The sequence below is a fragment of the Eptatretus burgeri genome, chromosome 6 (genome assembly GCF_056783735.1).
Source record: "Eptatretus burgeri isolate ZD-2024b chromosome 6, Ebu_testis_v1, whole genome shotgun sequence".
NCBI classification, from domain to species: Eukaryota; Metazoa; Chordata; class Myxini; order Myxiniformes; family Myxinidae; genus Eptatretus; species Eptatretus burgeri.
Genome location: NC_140966.1, coordinates 38,976,230 through 38,990,550, shown reverse-complemented (window position 1 = coordinate 38,990,550; position 14,321 = coordinate 38,976,230). Strand labels below are relative to the sequence as shown.

General features: G+C 44.3%; 1 protein-coding gene across 2 annotated transcripts in view; it reads right to left on the bottom strand.

Annotated features, from left to right (window-relative positions):
- Nucleotides 1-397: 397 nt before the first annotated feature.
- Nucleotides 398-14,321, bottom strand: part of HID1 (HID1 domain containing) — a 66,038-nt gene continuing 52,114 nt past the window's right edge. Inside the window, exons 15-19 of one of the 2 annotated variants that reach the window (XM_085884631.1) lie at nucleotides 13,098-13,243; nucleotides 8,947-9,024; nucleotides 8,673-8,764; nucleotides 8,415-8,573; nucleotides 398-2,880 (exon numbers count right to left, since the gene is read on the bottom strand). In XM_085884631.1, the coding sequence (XP_085740757.1) occupies nucleotides 2,817-2,880; nucleotides 8,415-8,573; nucleotides 8,673-8,764; nucleotides 8,947-9,024; nucleotides 13,098-13,243 (539 nt within the window). In that variant the 3' untranslated portion in view covers nucleotides 398-2,816. Of the gene's footprint in view, nucleotides 2,881-8,414; nucleotides 8,574-8,672; nucleotides 8,765-8,946; nucleotides 9,025-9,544; nucleotides 9,695-13,097; nucleotides 13,244-14,321 lie in introns of those variants that run through there. The other variant, XM_085884632.1, reaches the window with a different exon arrangement.

Here is a 14,321-nt window from a genome sequence, read left to right as displayed (position 1 = left end):
GATGGTATGACTTTCAAGGTCACCCAAGGTCAAGGCCACGAGGCCTTTGAAGTTGCGAAAATGACGATTTTCAAATTCTATCTCCTCTGCCATTTCTCAAGCGATCTTGAATTTGATTGTGGCATATGAATCTATGGGACAATATCTAAATTTTGATCGGGCCGGATTTTCGATATTCGCTTTCGTTTTCACATCACGTGACTTCAAAGTTTGCAAAAACTGCCCTACCTTCAGGAGGCTATATATTTTCTTGCAGAGATGACCGTCACTCCCGCACGGGGGTAATTTTTTTATTGTGACCTTAGCGATTCAACGTAGCAGTAGACAGAGGCATATCCGTCAATGCATTCATGTCAAATTATATTTTCTAGTTTTTAATTACAGAGAACAACACCCAAAGTTTTGAAACAATTTTATTCCATTTGATACTATCTCGAGTCAAAGATAAAATTGGCATTCTGGTGTAATGGCAGAAGACAGGGGAAAGTTTTGGATCGTGTAATATTAATGTTGTCCTTTGGAGACTAGACAAGGCTGTCATGTTGATATCTTCAAAACGATTAAATCATTGGTGTGCTGGTAACTTGGCCAGAATGAGAACAAGGGGTTCAACCTTGAGGAATTGCATTCTCAGCATAACAGAAGGCATAAACTTTTTGAAGCACCAACACTTTGCCAAGCCGTCCACGATGCTTCCAGTGACGTTGACCTGGTCACTGCCCAGAGGACAGGTCATCGCGAAACCAGGGTCGTCGAGGATTTGGCGACTTGAAGAGGCCCAGCGAGGAGCAAGATGGAGCCATTGGGAGATTTACTGCTTTGTGTTCATTCCTGTCCTTTCTTTGCATTCAGTTTTGTTTCTGTTTTCTGTTATTCTGCGAAACCATTCATTCATATTCAAATAACCCCATGATTGTGGAAAATTGCGTGCAGCCGAGATAAACTCCCAGACCATGCGTCCAGGACTCGTGGTGTCCAAGGACATTTTGGGACCTGCATTGAACTCTCATGACATTTATTCACATACTTTCCCAAATAAATATCTCTTAATTTTCCAATATCAGTGACATTGCCAAATCCACATCAATTTCATCAACACTTGCTTTGAGAACTCCTCTCACAGCAGATTAACTTGATGTAACACACACACACACACACACACACACACACACACACACACACACACACACACACACACACACACACACACACACACACACACACACTTCAAATGCCTTTTTCTCTCATTTATTATGTTTTCACAGAGGCAACATGAGTGCATCAAGTGAATGGCACAACCTCATGGCACAATTCCCTCGGTGTTTAAGTGCTCATTGAGAACATGACCAAGATGCAATGGGTGTACCTCCATTTCTGACTGGGATTCAAAAGCAGCTTTGGTTTCTCAAACCCAAACCATCATTGTTTTAGAATGGGAAACAAACTATTATTGGCGAAAGCTGGTGTCGGTCTGCATCGACGGAGAGGTAGAACAATAGTTGGAATGAACAGAGCATTGATCAAAATATGCCAATTGCCTTGGGAAGATAGGAAAAACCAACATCGTGGGTGTTAACACATTGTTCCACGAAAGGTTAATGCCAGAAACGTCAGCTTGCTTCCCACAGTGGACATCATGCTTCGATCAATGTTTTCTCGATTCCATCCATCATCGTTTTATATTGCTCCCGTGATACCGAACATTTTCCTACATTCAGAAATGGAGGTGTGTTGGCGCATCCCAAACTGCTAGCATGTGTAAATTCATGTTTCAGTAGTCAGCGTGGTATAGCAGGAAATGATCTCCTATTCTCCCCTCACACCTGTAGTCAGATGGATACCGTATGCTCCAGGATCAACAAGCTGCAATCAGCTCAAGTCAGTAGTCATCTCAGATACCATACAAACAACTAACCCATTAACCAACACCATCTCTACCTTAAGTTAAAATCTACATACACATATGAAAATCCTCAGTTTCGTGCTATTGTTATATCTGTCGCAGTGTTCAGAAAGGAGGATATCATGAGTCTGCAGGTACAGCTACTCCTGCTTCTCATACATCATGAATCCCACATGATGGAAATAAAAATAAAAAAGCAGCATTTTTTGATCTGTCACTGAAGGTTAACCACTCGAGTTGAGAAGTTCCTTCGAACAAAAATTTTGACTAAAACAGATCGATTTTAATAAAGCAGTGTACGTGAGATCACAGTGCATGAAAGAATGTTAATAAAAATTTTATACAACTCTGCCACTCCCTGCAAGTGTTTACCCACAAATAAACTTTATGGAAACAGAGTTCTTCGTTTTTAACTCTGTCTGCTACTTTTGCAAAAATTATACTCATTCTGATATATACCGACTCATATTTACATGTTGACCCCTTTTCCAAATAACTTTACACTAATATAACCCAGCACTACTTTGGAGAATTTAGCCCACTGACCTGCTCACTTCAGCCGTCGATTATTTCCTCCTGGCTCTGGCCTTGACATTTTTCGATGAGCATAGAGTACAGCACAAGAGGCGGGATATGTAACTGCGATTATGGCATCTGATATAAAGGCCAAATATGCTGTGTGTCTATGTTCGGAATGGGTTTGGACACAGGGTGCAGTAGAAGCAGCATGTGCGCATGGCCTTTAAGGCATAGAACAAGTTTTAAAAAACGAAATAACAACACCAAGCAACAACATAACATCAAAATTTCCACACATAACAAGCTTATTAAATAACCATAAAGCTAAAGGTGCAAGAACATGCTGAATGTGAATGACTCTTCTGTGCAGGTGTTTCATCGACCGCTGGATCCCTTACAGACGCTGTATTTCGAACAGCTTCACGTCCGTATCATACCAGATTGGAGGACTGACATTTCTACGCGAACAAATGACAAGAATGCACGACAGGGTTTTTGGGTTTTTTTCAAACATTGCATTTCTTCAAACTCACCTCATCTGAAATTGGGCAAAGGAAATATTTAAAATCTCAAGCAAAAGTTAGAAAGAAAGGTTCATTTCTCTCACCCGGTTGAAATCACTCGCATTTATTAAATACAGTACCAGCAGAGTTCCCACCGTCTGGTTGGGTGCAGTTTGTGCATTACTTACAGAAAAAAAATTGTCGTCCGTATATGAAATATCACGTAATACGGTTGCTCGTGGGACCTCCAATGAAAGGGAGGAAATTCTAATTTGTTTCAAACAAACCTATTAACCATTTCTTTCCTATCTCTCTATTGATCCTTGGTCTCGGAGTAGTTAAAGGACAAAATCATGGGACTGGGCCACCACAATGTAGAAATAACCCAAATAATAACTGTGCCGCCACACTGTGCCGGTTGACTAGTCATGCGCATTCATTGTTGTTGCTTCCCTGTGGCTTCGCCTACCGTGAGCCAGGAGACGCTGTGTTAAAAATGTCGCCTTGCCATGTGGTTTTTTGCCCGCTGCGATGAAAAATGCTTTTTGTGCCAGACTGTGGCCAACAACAGTGTGAGTGATGCGTTTTGTTTATTGTTCAACACCAGAATTTTGTACTGTGACTTTATGTCGGCATGAAACAGTTTGATGCTCTAGTTTTACCGACGAACTTCGACAATTGTGTTACAACAACAACCTATAGGAAAGAACTTGCAACTTTGATGTGTAGACAAATGTAAAGCTCTGCGGTCTATTCTAGTGACTCTAATTTGTTATTGTACCGTTACTCTGATCAGTGATTTTAATATACATCTTGTACATGTATAACGATCACCGTAATATCTGTGTCAACTTACTATAACATTTTATTTTTGTTTTTGTTACAGCGATTACCACAATTCATACCATTCAGCAAGAATAAAGAACTCTAAGCCTCAGCATGGTTATTCGACGTTACGTTCATTGGCGGATGGGGGTTAGCTATATGCTATCCGGTCCAGACCGGAGAGGCAGAACAATAACACCGATGAGAAATCCCCCCCCCCCCCAATTTTTTTTTTTTTTTAAATTCCAATTTTTCAAAAGAAAATTTATGGAAACCTTAAAGAGGGCCCCCTGAGTATACCCTGAAAATTTGGTGTTGATCAGCTCAAGGGTCTCAAAGTAATCATACATACATACATACATAGCTCTGTTTTATATCAAGTATTCAAATTTTCAGATAATAATTTAAGAATTAACTTGCATTTATTATTTATGCACCACACCGCTACCCCAATTTCATCTATTGGTAAGGTGTTGGTGGCCAAGGTAGCAGTCTAAAGGGCTACACTTTCAATAGTTTGTAGGATGCAGATGTGTCAATGCCCCTCCCAAAGGATGGCAAGCTACAGGATGGAGCGATTTGTTCGAACTGCACTATAAAATTAAATTTCTCTTCACAGAGGGTCAAACTCAAAACATGACAGCACAGAAACCAGAATGAGGTTAACTTGCCAAGAACAACAAGAGAAAAACCACAACTATCGGGGATGCCTCTCCACGGTGGTGGTACGCAACCCCAACCCCACCTCCAACGCAAGACAGGGGCCAAATCTTTCCTTGTCCAGGTTCGTCTTGGCAGTGTGGCCAAGGTCAGAGCACCAATCGGTCCCCATTAATTGACCCACTCCCTCTCATCTGCATGAAGCCCTCACAAACAAATACTCAAGTCACCACACAACACACATGCATCACATAACCCACACAAACCGTTTTTTCCTCTTTGGTGAGTGACCCTCCTCCGGCAGTCCTCCCCTCTCTCCTCCGTATGTATGTATGTATGTGTATGTGTGTATATATATATATATATATATATATATATATATATATATATATATATATATATATATATATATATATATATATTTTTCCATCCATGTAAAACTTGCATCACCAGGGCCAGAGGGGTTCCATCTGCCACATGAGATGTGGCGAATGGTTCCATCTGGCCCATACCGCTCTCACTAAACTCACACATTCCTCTTTTTTCCCACCTCTGGAAGAAACTCCCACACTCTCTTGAATCCCACTCCTCCCTCCAGGTCTTTAAAACAGCTGTTCACCACGATCTCATGTCTTCCCCCATCCAAAATCTTGATCTTTACTACCCCCGTTAATACACCCCTAACCCTCCTTCATATTCCCTGCTTTCCTTTCTGAAAGTTCCTGTAGTACCATCTTGTTTACCCCATACACCCTACCCCCATCCCTCTTACTCACACAGATATCCTATTGTCTTTGTTCCCCCATTATTTTGTGATTCCCTCTCCCACCCCTCATCTCCTGCCTTGTTATACGTTTCTTTGTATTAGCTCTTACACGAGCCTTGACTTGGCACACAAAAAAACTATCAGACTACACAGATGCATGGACCAGCAGCAGCAGCTTTTCTGCAGAATCCAAGCTCAGACCCAAACGACGACACACCAACTAGGGTCCGCGATATATCGATATACCGGTTATATCGACACAATTTTTCATACCGACATACCGGTATTGGAATTCTGAATATACCGGAAAACCAAAAAAATCGATATGAATTTTTTTTTTTGTAAACGGTATATCACCAACAAATCGAAAAGGGGTGTTTACAAACTTTAAATACTGTCTGTACATGATTTTAAAAGCTTTGATGCACTCGACATCTTGGCTAAACATGGAACAGGAACAGGGAAACGTATGACACAACAAGACGTAACAGGATGTAAGTACAGTATGTTTTAACTTTTAACCCTCAGCATCTGAGCACCCGTATATGCAATCACGTTTTTAGCTCGCCTGTTCGAAGAACAGAGAGCTATAGCGATACCCCCGGCGTGAGCGTCAGCGTCAGCGTGAGTGTGAAAATGTTAAAGTTTTTGGTGCAAGTTATTTCCTTTCTAATGTTTTTATCTACCACACTATTTTTTTACTGATTACAATATACAAATACATATTGTTGTGGTTGACGAAATTCGCAAACCACCATTCAGGTCCCGTAGGTGAGATATCTCTGTAAGTATATGTGTAGTTAGGCCCAAACCCGTTGTTTAGAGGGAATAAATGTCATTCATTCGGGCTGCGACCCTTTTAGATAGCCGTTTTTCTTTTACTATCTTTATTTTGGACCAGCCGCCATTACTACCACCACAACCACCACCAACCACGTCTCAACAGCCATCACACAACCACCAACCGCAACGCCGCTTCACAACAACAGCCACGACCCTTGCCGTCACATCTCGCTCTCGCAACCATCGCATCACCGCCATTCCCGCGCCGCTTGTGGGCACCGATCCTGGACTCGTACAGGGCGCGCACCGAGCAGCGGGTGCAAAAACACCAGCCTTTCCGAGAAATCGGATCAAGAACGATTCACGCCCACTTCTGTTCCGTCCTATCAGCGAGCGTGGGGCGATTTGGCCCCGCCTCCAGGTGCGTCGGAGTATAATCGCTATATGCAGATTCGCGGATCAAGAATCATTCACGCCCACTTTTCCTCTGTCCAATGGGGAGCATGGCTCCGCCCCCGAGCGATTCCTGATCCAAAAATCTGCATATGATTTCTCCTGTCGGACTATAAAGCACCGAGCGCGGAGCGAATCGGGGCAGTTGAGTGTTTCGGAAGAGTTGAAGAGTTGGGCAGTTGTTGAGGGAGTTTCTGAATCGGGAGAGAAAAAGAGTTTCTGAATCGCAGTTGGACGGAAGTTGGGAAGAGTTGGAAAGAGTTGAGCAGTTGGAAAGAGTTGAGCAGTTGGAAAGAGTTGAGCAGTTGGAAAGAGTTGAGCAGTTGGAAAGAGTTGAGCAGTTGGAAAGAGTTGAGCAGTTGGAAAGAGTTGAGCAGTTGGAAAGAGTTGAGCAGTTGGAAAGAGTTGAGCAGTTGGAAAGAGTTGAGCAGTTGGAAAGAGTTGAGCAGTTGGAAAGAGTTGAGCAGTTGGAGGGAGTTGAGAAGAGAAGAGAGTTGGAGAGTTGTGGCGGCGGCGAAATCAGTCGAGAGAGTGTCTGTCGGGGTCCGGGGAGGCTGGAGAAGCCAAGGATCTTTGTGGAGGTCGGCGCTCGTGTCAGAGTCGGGGAGCTGCGGAGAGGGGAGGCCAGTAACGCGATCGAGGTCGCAGTGGCGTCGCTTGTCGCGGGACCCAAGCCAGCCAGATATCCTCATTCCCCCGAGCATCAACAACCCCCTCCTGTTTCCCCCCCCCCCCGCGCTGAGATAGTGTGAGAAGGGGGCCCCGTTCCCACCCCATTCCAGGCAGTGCCAGCGAGGCCCGCGGAGTCGGGGCGCCGCCGCCATCTTGCGGCTCATCACCAGACGGGTAGGCTCGACGCGGTCTCGGCCCCAGGCCCGTCTGCCCCCCTCATCGTTGAGGGTGGCCCCTTCCTTTTTCTTTTGCTTTGAGTATATGTGTTGTCGGCGCCGTCTGTGAAGTAAAACTGTATAAGTGTTGCCGTGTGCTCGGTAGTCGGTAGTAGATCTGCATTGTGTTTCTCTTTTACATTTGCTTTTTGTGCATAACTATTGTGTTTCTCTTTTACATTTGCTTTTTGTGTAGAATTGTCGTGTTACTTTTACATTTGCTTTTGGTGCATAATTGTTGTGATTGTATATGTGTGCTTTCCGTTTGCCGCGGAAATAATTGTGCTTTATGTTGAACTGTTTCTCCCGTTTCGCTTCGTCTTTTCTCTGATTGAATCTCCATCTTACTTCACGTAAAGGGTTGGTCGTGGGCTAAATACGCCCAATAATTAATCGAACCTTATGCTCGATCGCATAAGGTCACATGACTAAAATCCAGGTGAGTGAAAAATAATGGATCTCATCAAGTTTTGGAGTTCACAATCAGTTTTGGAGTTGGAGCAATTTCAGTGAATTTCCCAGTGACATCGGTCATGAGGCAGCCACGTCCTACCTTTCAGGGTCTCTCATTGGCTGTAATACGTCACATGCTTTTCACAGCCAATCGTGCACAAAACATGGCGCGTTCACAGAAACCTACTGAAGTAGCATTTTCTACTTTTTATTTTTTTTCTCCATACAGAAACGTAAAACGAAAAATTTGACAAGAAGATCTAATAAGCTTTGAATTAAATGAAATTTAGCTTTTGCTCCCCCATTAAGATACTTTTTTGTTTGAGCTAAAAGTGTTGTCGTCGTCGCATTTGCAAATTGAAATATTAAGAAATGCTCCGATATGCACAGTCTCGAAGAAAACGTGTACGTTTAATTATCGTCACGGTTTTTTGTAAATTTGCTCTGAATGTATATCATCATGCTCTATGAACGAACTGGTAATCTAAACTCACAGGAGATTGCAGATAATTTTAGAAAATGAATACATTCCAAGGCACTCCAAGAGCTTTTGCGGTGTTTATAACCTGAGTGCCACATAATTGCTGCTTCTCTAAAGCGTGGCGGGCAGACAAGCCAGTGTACGCATTAAGGATGTACGGTAAACAGGAATCAAGACTCACCTGAGGTAGATAAGACCCCAGAGGTAGGTGCGAAACCAAGCAGCCGTGCCAGCGTTAGGTTGGTATTTGCGAATAAGGATGGGGTGTGGGACAGGCAGTAATCCAACAAGCGTACCATGTTGCAAGAAGCGCAGCAGCTCTGACTCATCCGTTAAACCCCTGCACACGGTAACAGGATAATTTCAAGGACTCTCACATCACACACTGCACCCATCGCAGGCCACTCCCATTGAAAACCATTTCCACCCCAAGACTCACTTGTCAATGCAGATCTTTTCAACCTGTGGCACCAGAACCTGCAGCAACCTCATGATGGTCTGCAGAGGAAGCTTTACTTTCCAAGAAAGAACCTAGTAGAGCATGCCATGACAGAGAAAATCATGTTTTCATGCATTTATCATTAACTGGTGTATCATCTGCATAAGGACCCAGATACAACACGGAGTAATGAAAAGCTATACAGCCTATCACCCAAATTATTACTGCGTTACTTGTGCTGAAAAAAGTACAAAGCAATGGCATGAATCCTCACCCAGTCACTAGTCGCACTCCAACGAGGGTTGTTGGAGTCAGAGAGATTACATGATCGACTCTTGTGCCAGGATCCCTCCTGTGGCAGAAATAAACGAAGACAGCAACTATTACATTTTTCCAACGTGAGATACCAAAATACCGTCGGACCTCAATATTTACGGGAGATACGTTCCTGTAAAATTCCGTGAATATCGAGGCATTGTTTCAATGGTAAAAAGGGGGATAGGTTCCTGTTGATTCATGATTCATAAGGGAAAAAAATCAAAAATCCAGTGAAAACTGTGAATAAGTGAAGCACAGGGCCGCGGATGTAAAAGCAGGTCAGAAAAACCACGAATACATGAAGCACATTGCTGCAAATGTAGAAGCAGGTTCAGAAAAACTGCGAATCCATGAAGCACAGGGCCGCGAATGTAGAAGCAGGGTCAGAAAAACCGTGAATCCGTGAAGCACAGGGCCGTGAATGTAGAAGCAGGTTCAGAAAAACTGCGAATCCATGAAGCACAGGGCCGTGAATGTAGAAGCAGGGTCAGAAAAACCGTGAATCCGTGAAGCACAGGGCCGTGAATGTAGAAGCAGGTTCAGAAAAACTGCGAATCCATGAAGCACAGGGCCACGAATGTAGAAGCAGGGTCAGAAAAACCGTGAATCCGTGAAGCACAGGGCCGTGAATGTAGAAGCAGGGTCAGAAAAACTGCAAATCCGTGAAGCACAGGGCCACGAATGTAGAAGCAGGTTCAGAAAAACTGTGAATCCGTGAAGCACAGGGCCGCGAATGTAGAAGCAGGTTCAGAAAAACCACAAATATGCCCACAAGAAAGTGAAGTACAGGGCCACAAATGTAAAAGCAGGTGAGAAAAATGGTGAATACGCCCCTGATAAACCGTGAAAAAAACCCACAAATACATGAAGCACAAGGCAGCGAATGTGTAAGCAGGTCACATTGTATGAACCACGAATCTGCGTGGTCCGCGAATGTCGGGGTCCAATAGTACTTGACAACACTCACCTTCACATATCACAACTGCTTACAACTTGAGTAACAAATATGTGGCAATTTATTTTGGTGTGGGTCCAGTAGTGAAGGAAACCAGTTCATAAAGTTGATTATTTCAGGAATATGCCTAATGCATGGCCTTTTCATTGTCAACGGACACCTATTATTCTCATTTCAAGTAAGCCCATTGGTTGCTGACTATGATAGTTAGCTCACCTGGACTTGAGTCGGATGAGCTTATACGATTGAGCAGTGTCCGTAGGTGAGTGAGTGAGACAATCGGTTAATCAGTCAGTTAGTCCGTAAATCGGTTAATGGTCACTTCCCCCTCCATCCCCTCCCTTACCTCAAATGGCCGCACTGCCGATACCGCACGTGAAAAAGCTGAATGCCGAAACTCGATGTTCGCAGCTAAATCTTGTGTCCAAAACCCATCACTTTCTCTACCTACCTTACCCAGTCACACCCAACTGTCCCTGGACTCTGTGTCCTTTTCTCCTGACAAGGTGGAGAGCTTGCTGTCAAACCTCGACTCAGATTCTGCAACCGATCCAGACGGCATCAGCCCACGTGTCCTCAAAGCCTGCTCTTCTGCTCTTGCTCACCCTCTCTCTGTTATATTCACCCTCTCATGTGCTCAAGGTCATCTACCATCTGCTTGGAAATCAGCAAACATCACTGCCCTGCACAAAAAAGGTGCAAAAACAGATATTTGCAACGATAGACCAATCAGCCTTCTCCCAATCATCAGCAAGGTTATGGAATCCATCATCGCTTCAGACATCAAATCCTTTCTCTTCTCCAATGGCTTGATTTCTGATCATCAATTTGGTTTCAGACCAGGTCACTCTACCCTGGATATGCTGCTTCTACTCTCCCAACAATGGATGGATGTCCTCAACGCCAGACAGGAAATCCGAGCCGTATCCCTGGACATTTCACATGCTTTTGACAGTCTGGCACCCTGCCCTGCTCATCAAACTCTCTTCCCATGGTATCCAAGGCCATCTCCACTCATGGCTTGCACACTTCCTCTCCTGTCGCAATCAACGTGTGGCCCTAAATTGAGTTCTTTCATCCCCTCTTCCTGTCCAGGCTGGAGTTCCTCAAGGTAGCGTTCTGGGCCCTGTTCTTTTTCTGGTTTTCATCAATGATCTCTCCGACTCTCTAGAAAATCCTCTATATCTCTTTGCTGATGACTCCACCCTCTGCCGTACCATCTGTCATCCCTCAGACCGGCAAGCAGCAGCTTCTTCGCTCACTGCAGATCTGGATAAAATCACAAACTGGTCCAACATGTGGAACATGTCTTTCAATCCGGACAAATCTCTCACTCTCACTATGTCTCTCCGAAAGGACCGTTTAGAACCCCCCCCCCCCCATCCACTTTCTCAACAATCCTCTGGAAGAAGTCCTTTCTATCAAGCTCCTGGGTCTCACTATCTGCCATGACCTTTCCTGGGAAAGTCACATTTCCAACCTCGCCTCCAAAGCCAGTCGCCGACTGGGAATCCTCTGTCGTGCAGTTCTTCCTCGGCCCACCTGAGCTCCTGACCACTCACAAAGCTTTTGTCCGCAGCCTGATGGAGTACTGCTCTCCCCTCTGGGCTGGTGCTCCTGCCTCCCACCTTTCTCAGCTTCATGCTGTAGAAACCAAGGCATTTCGGATCATTGGTATCTCCCGCAATGAGGCTGAGTCTTTGGGCCTCTCACTCAATCACCGCAGGTTGGTCGGTGGTCTTTCTGTCTTTTACCGTCTCCTCTCCAACCTCGCCCCCCCCCTGCTCTCTCTGCGATTTGTCCCCACCACATTTCCGCAGAGCGCTCAAGGTCCGCCAACAAACCCCTTCTGGTAAAACTACAAAATCACGAATCAATGCTCACCTTCACTCTTTCATTCCTCTTTTTTTCCCACCTTTGGAATAAACTCCCTCACTCTATTCATTCCCATTCTTCCCTCCATGCTTCAAAACAGGTGTTCACCACCACCTCTGATCATCACCCATCAAAATCCTCAATCTTTTCTACCCCCGATAAACCACCCAAGCCCACCTCCTTCAAATTCCCTGCTTTCCTTCCTGAAAGTCCCTGTAATGTCCATCTTGTATACCCCGTGTTCCCCGCTCCTTCCCTCTCCCTTCCACAGATCTCCTAATGTCTCTGTTCCCCACTGTTTTGTCCTTCCCACTCCCACCCCTGTTGTCTCATGCCCCCCATTGATGTGCGTTGTGTGCTAGCTCTCATACGAGCCTCGACAAGGTATACAAAAAAAAAAAAAAAACGCTTCAGTCATCATCACTTCAACCAAACACAATTTTGATGAAACTTGGTCACAAGCTTCGTATCTAATGCCGAATGAAGGTGTATTGACCGCATCAAAATCTGCGCTCATTGAGGGTGTCAATGGTGGGTGGCGGGGGGGGGTACGGGGTTGACTTCCCCCATCCCCAAATAGGTATTTCTCTCTTCTTCGAAACGACACAATTTCGATGAAACTTGACCACAACCTTCATCACCCGTGATGTACCAAAGTTTGTTCATGGCACAAATATACATACATATATATATATATATATATATATATATATATATATATATATATATATATCAGTCTACGGGGGTCTGCGGGGGGGCTTGAATGACTATTGCGCCTGATCCTGGTGAGCTTCCAGACAGACAGTCCTATTTTTATTGTATTGGAGGTGGGACGCAGCTTCTGGGCAGTGTAATATTACTATTGCAACACAACCCTCTTCTCTAGTCCCTCATTTCTTTGTTTTTCTCTTTTTTTGCCCCTTCCCCTCTCAAATTATACTCTTTTCTTCTCTATCCTCCTCGATTTTCTTTTTCTTGATTTACCCATCTCCTCCATCATAGTGTAGATGTTTCACCAGGTGGTGGATCTTAAGACAAGGCAAGAAGCATTCCTGCCAGCATATTTAAATTGAACAGAGATAAAGTTCTGAAAAATGGCATACTAGTCTCATGCAACCTCCAAAGTGAAGGAAATACCAAACCATACAATGTACTGGATACAAGAGAATAAATGTGAAATGTGCATTATCTTACTAGCAATGAGATAAAAATGCAAATTAATTTAACTAAAGAAATAAACAGGTGTGCAAGTACGAGAAAAAATAACGAGGTATTACCGCAAGACTCTCCGCATCACTTGAGGGGCTTTCAGGTGCAACTTCTGACCCGTTGAGCCTCACCGCGTCTCCTTGAGTACTTGGCTCCAACCGCTGCATAGTGCCATCCTCTGCCACCTGGGACCACTCCGTCAGCTTCTCAATACCTGGACAGCAGTTGCACAAACACCAACACCAAATATTAGACAAAACAACTTGCCATTAAACCATACATCAGATTTATAGCCATGAGATGAAGATGGAGTTGGAGAAGAATCTCAGAGATAAGGCCAGGGGAAAAAAAAACGCTCGATGGTGGAGGACACAGGGAGAGAACGAGCTCGAATGAGGGGGAAGGTGGGGAGAGAAAGCTCAAATTGAAAGAAAGAAAGAGAACATGCTTTACAAGCAAAACTCGCATTTATACGAGACCAAAATATCAGAATTCCCTCGACCCGAGCATAAAACAAACCATAAATCTCAATGTACTCAAATACAAGCTGAAGTTGCATTTGATACGTGCCAATTAAATGATCGATTTCATGCATTGTCATTTGTCATTATCGAGATAACCCTTCAAATAATGATTTTCGATTCAATTGCTTTGTAAAAAAAAAAAGTATAAATCAAAAATAAACTTTTCCAAAACAAAACAAAACAAAACATCTGTCAATTCTATTTCATCTTCTAAATGATTCTCACCAATGCTGACTGTTCATGACATGTAATGACCTCCACCACGGAAGGTGGACAGAGATTATGTTTTCACCCCAATCTGTTTATTTGTCTGTGAGCAAAATATCTCAGAAAGTTGTGGACGCATTCGGACGAAACCTGGACAGGTTGGGTGTGTGACAAGAACGAATTGATTCCATTTCGATGAACATCCGAATCCGGATAGGAATTATTTTAATGTTTCAAATGATTCTTCACCATCGAGGTCAGCTCAGGTTTGGGAAAATGCGCCAGAGCAGCGCGTCGCTGCGTCCACTTTCCCACAGTACTCCTGGGGCCACCGTCTGGCTATCACCTAGGCAGATACCTGGCCCATCCCCATCTCCTTGAGATGCCGATCAACCTGCTGCAACCACAAGGCACGTGGTCGGCCCATTGGCCTCCTCCACTCACGAGACTCCCTCGCTGAGAGAATCTGGTGAGCAGGATCAGCGTCAGGAAAACGAGCCGCAGCTGACGCTCACAGACGATGCAGGTAACAAATCTCATTTGAGTCTCTCTCAGCAACCG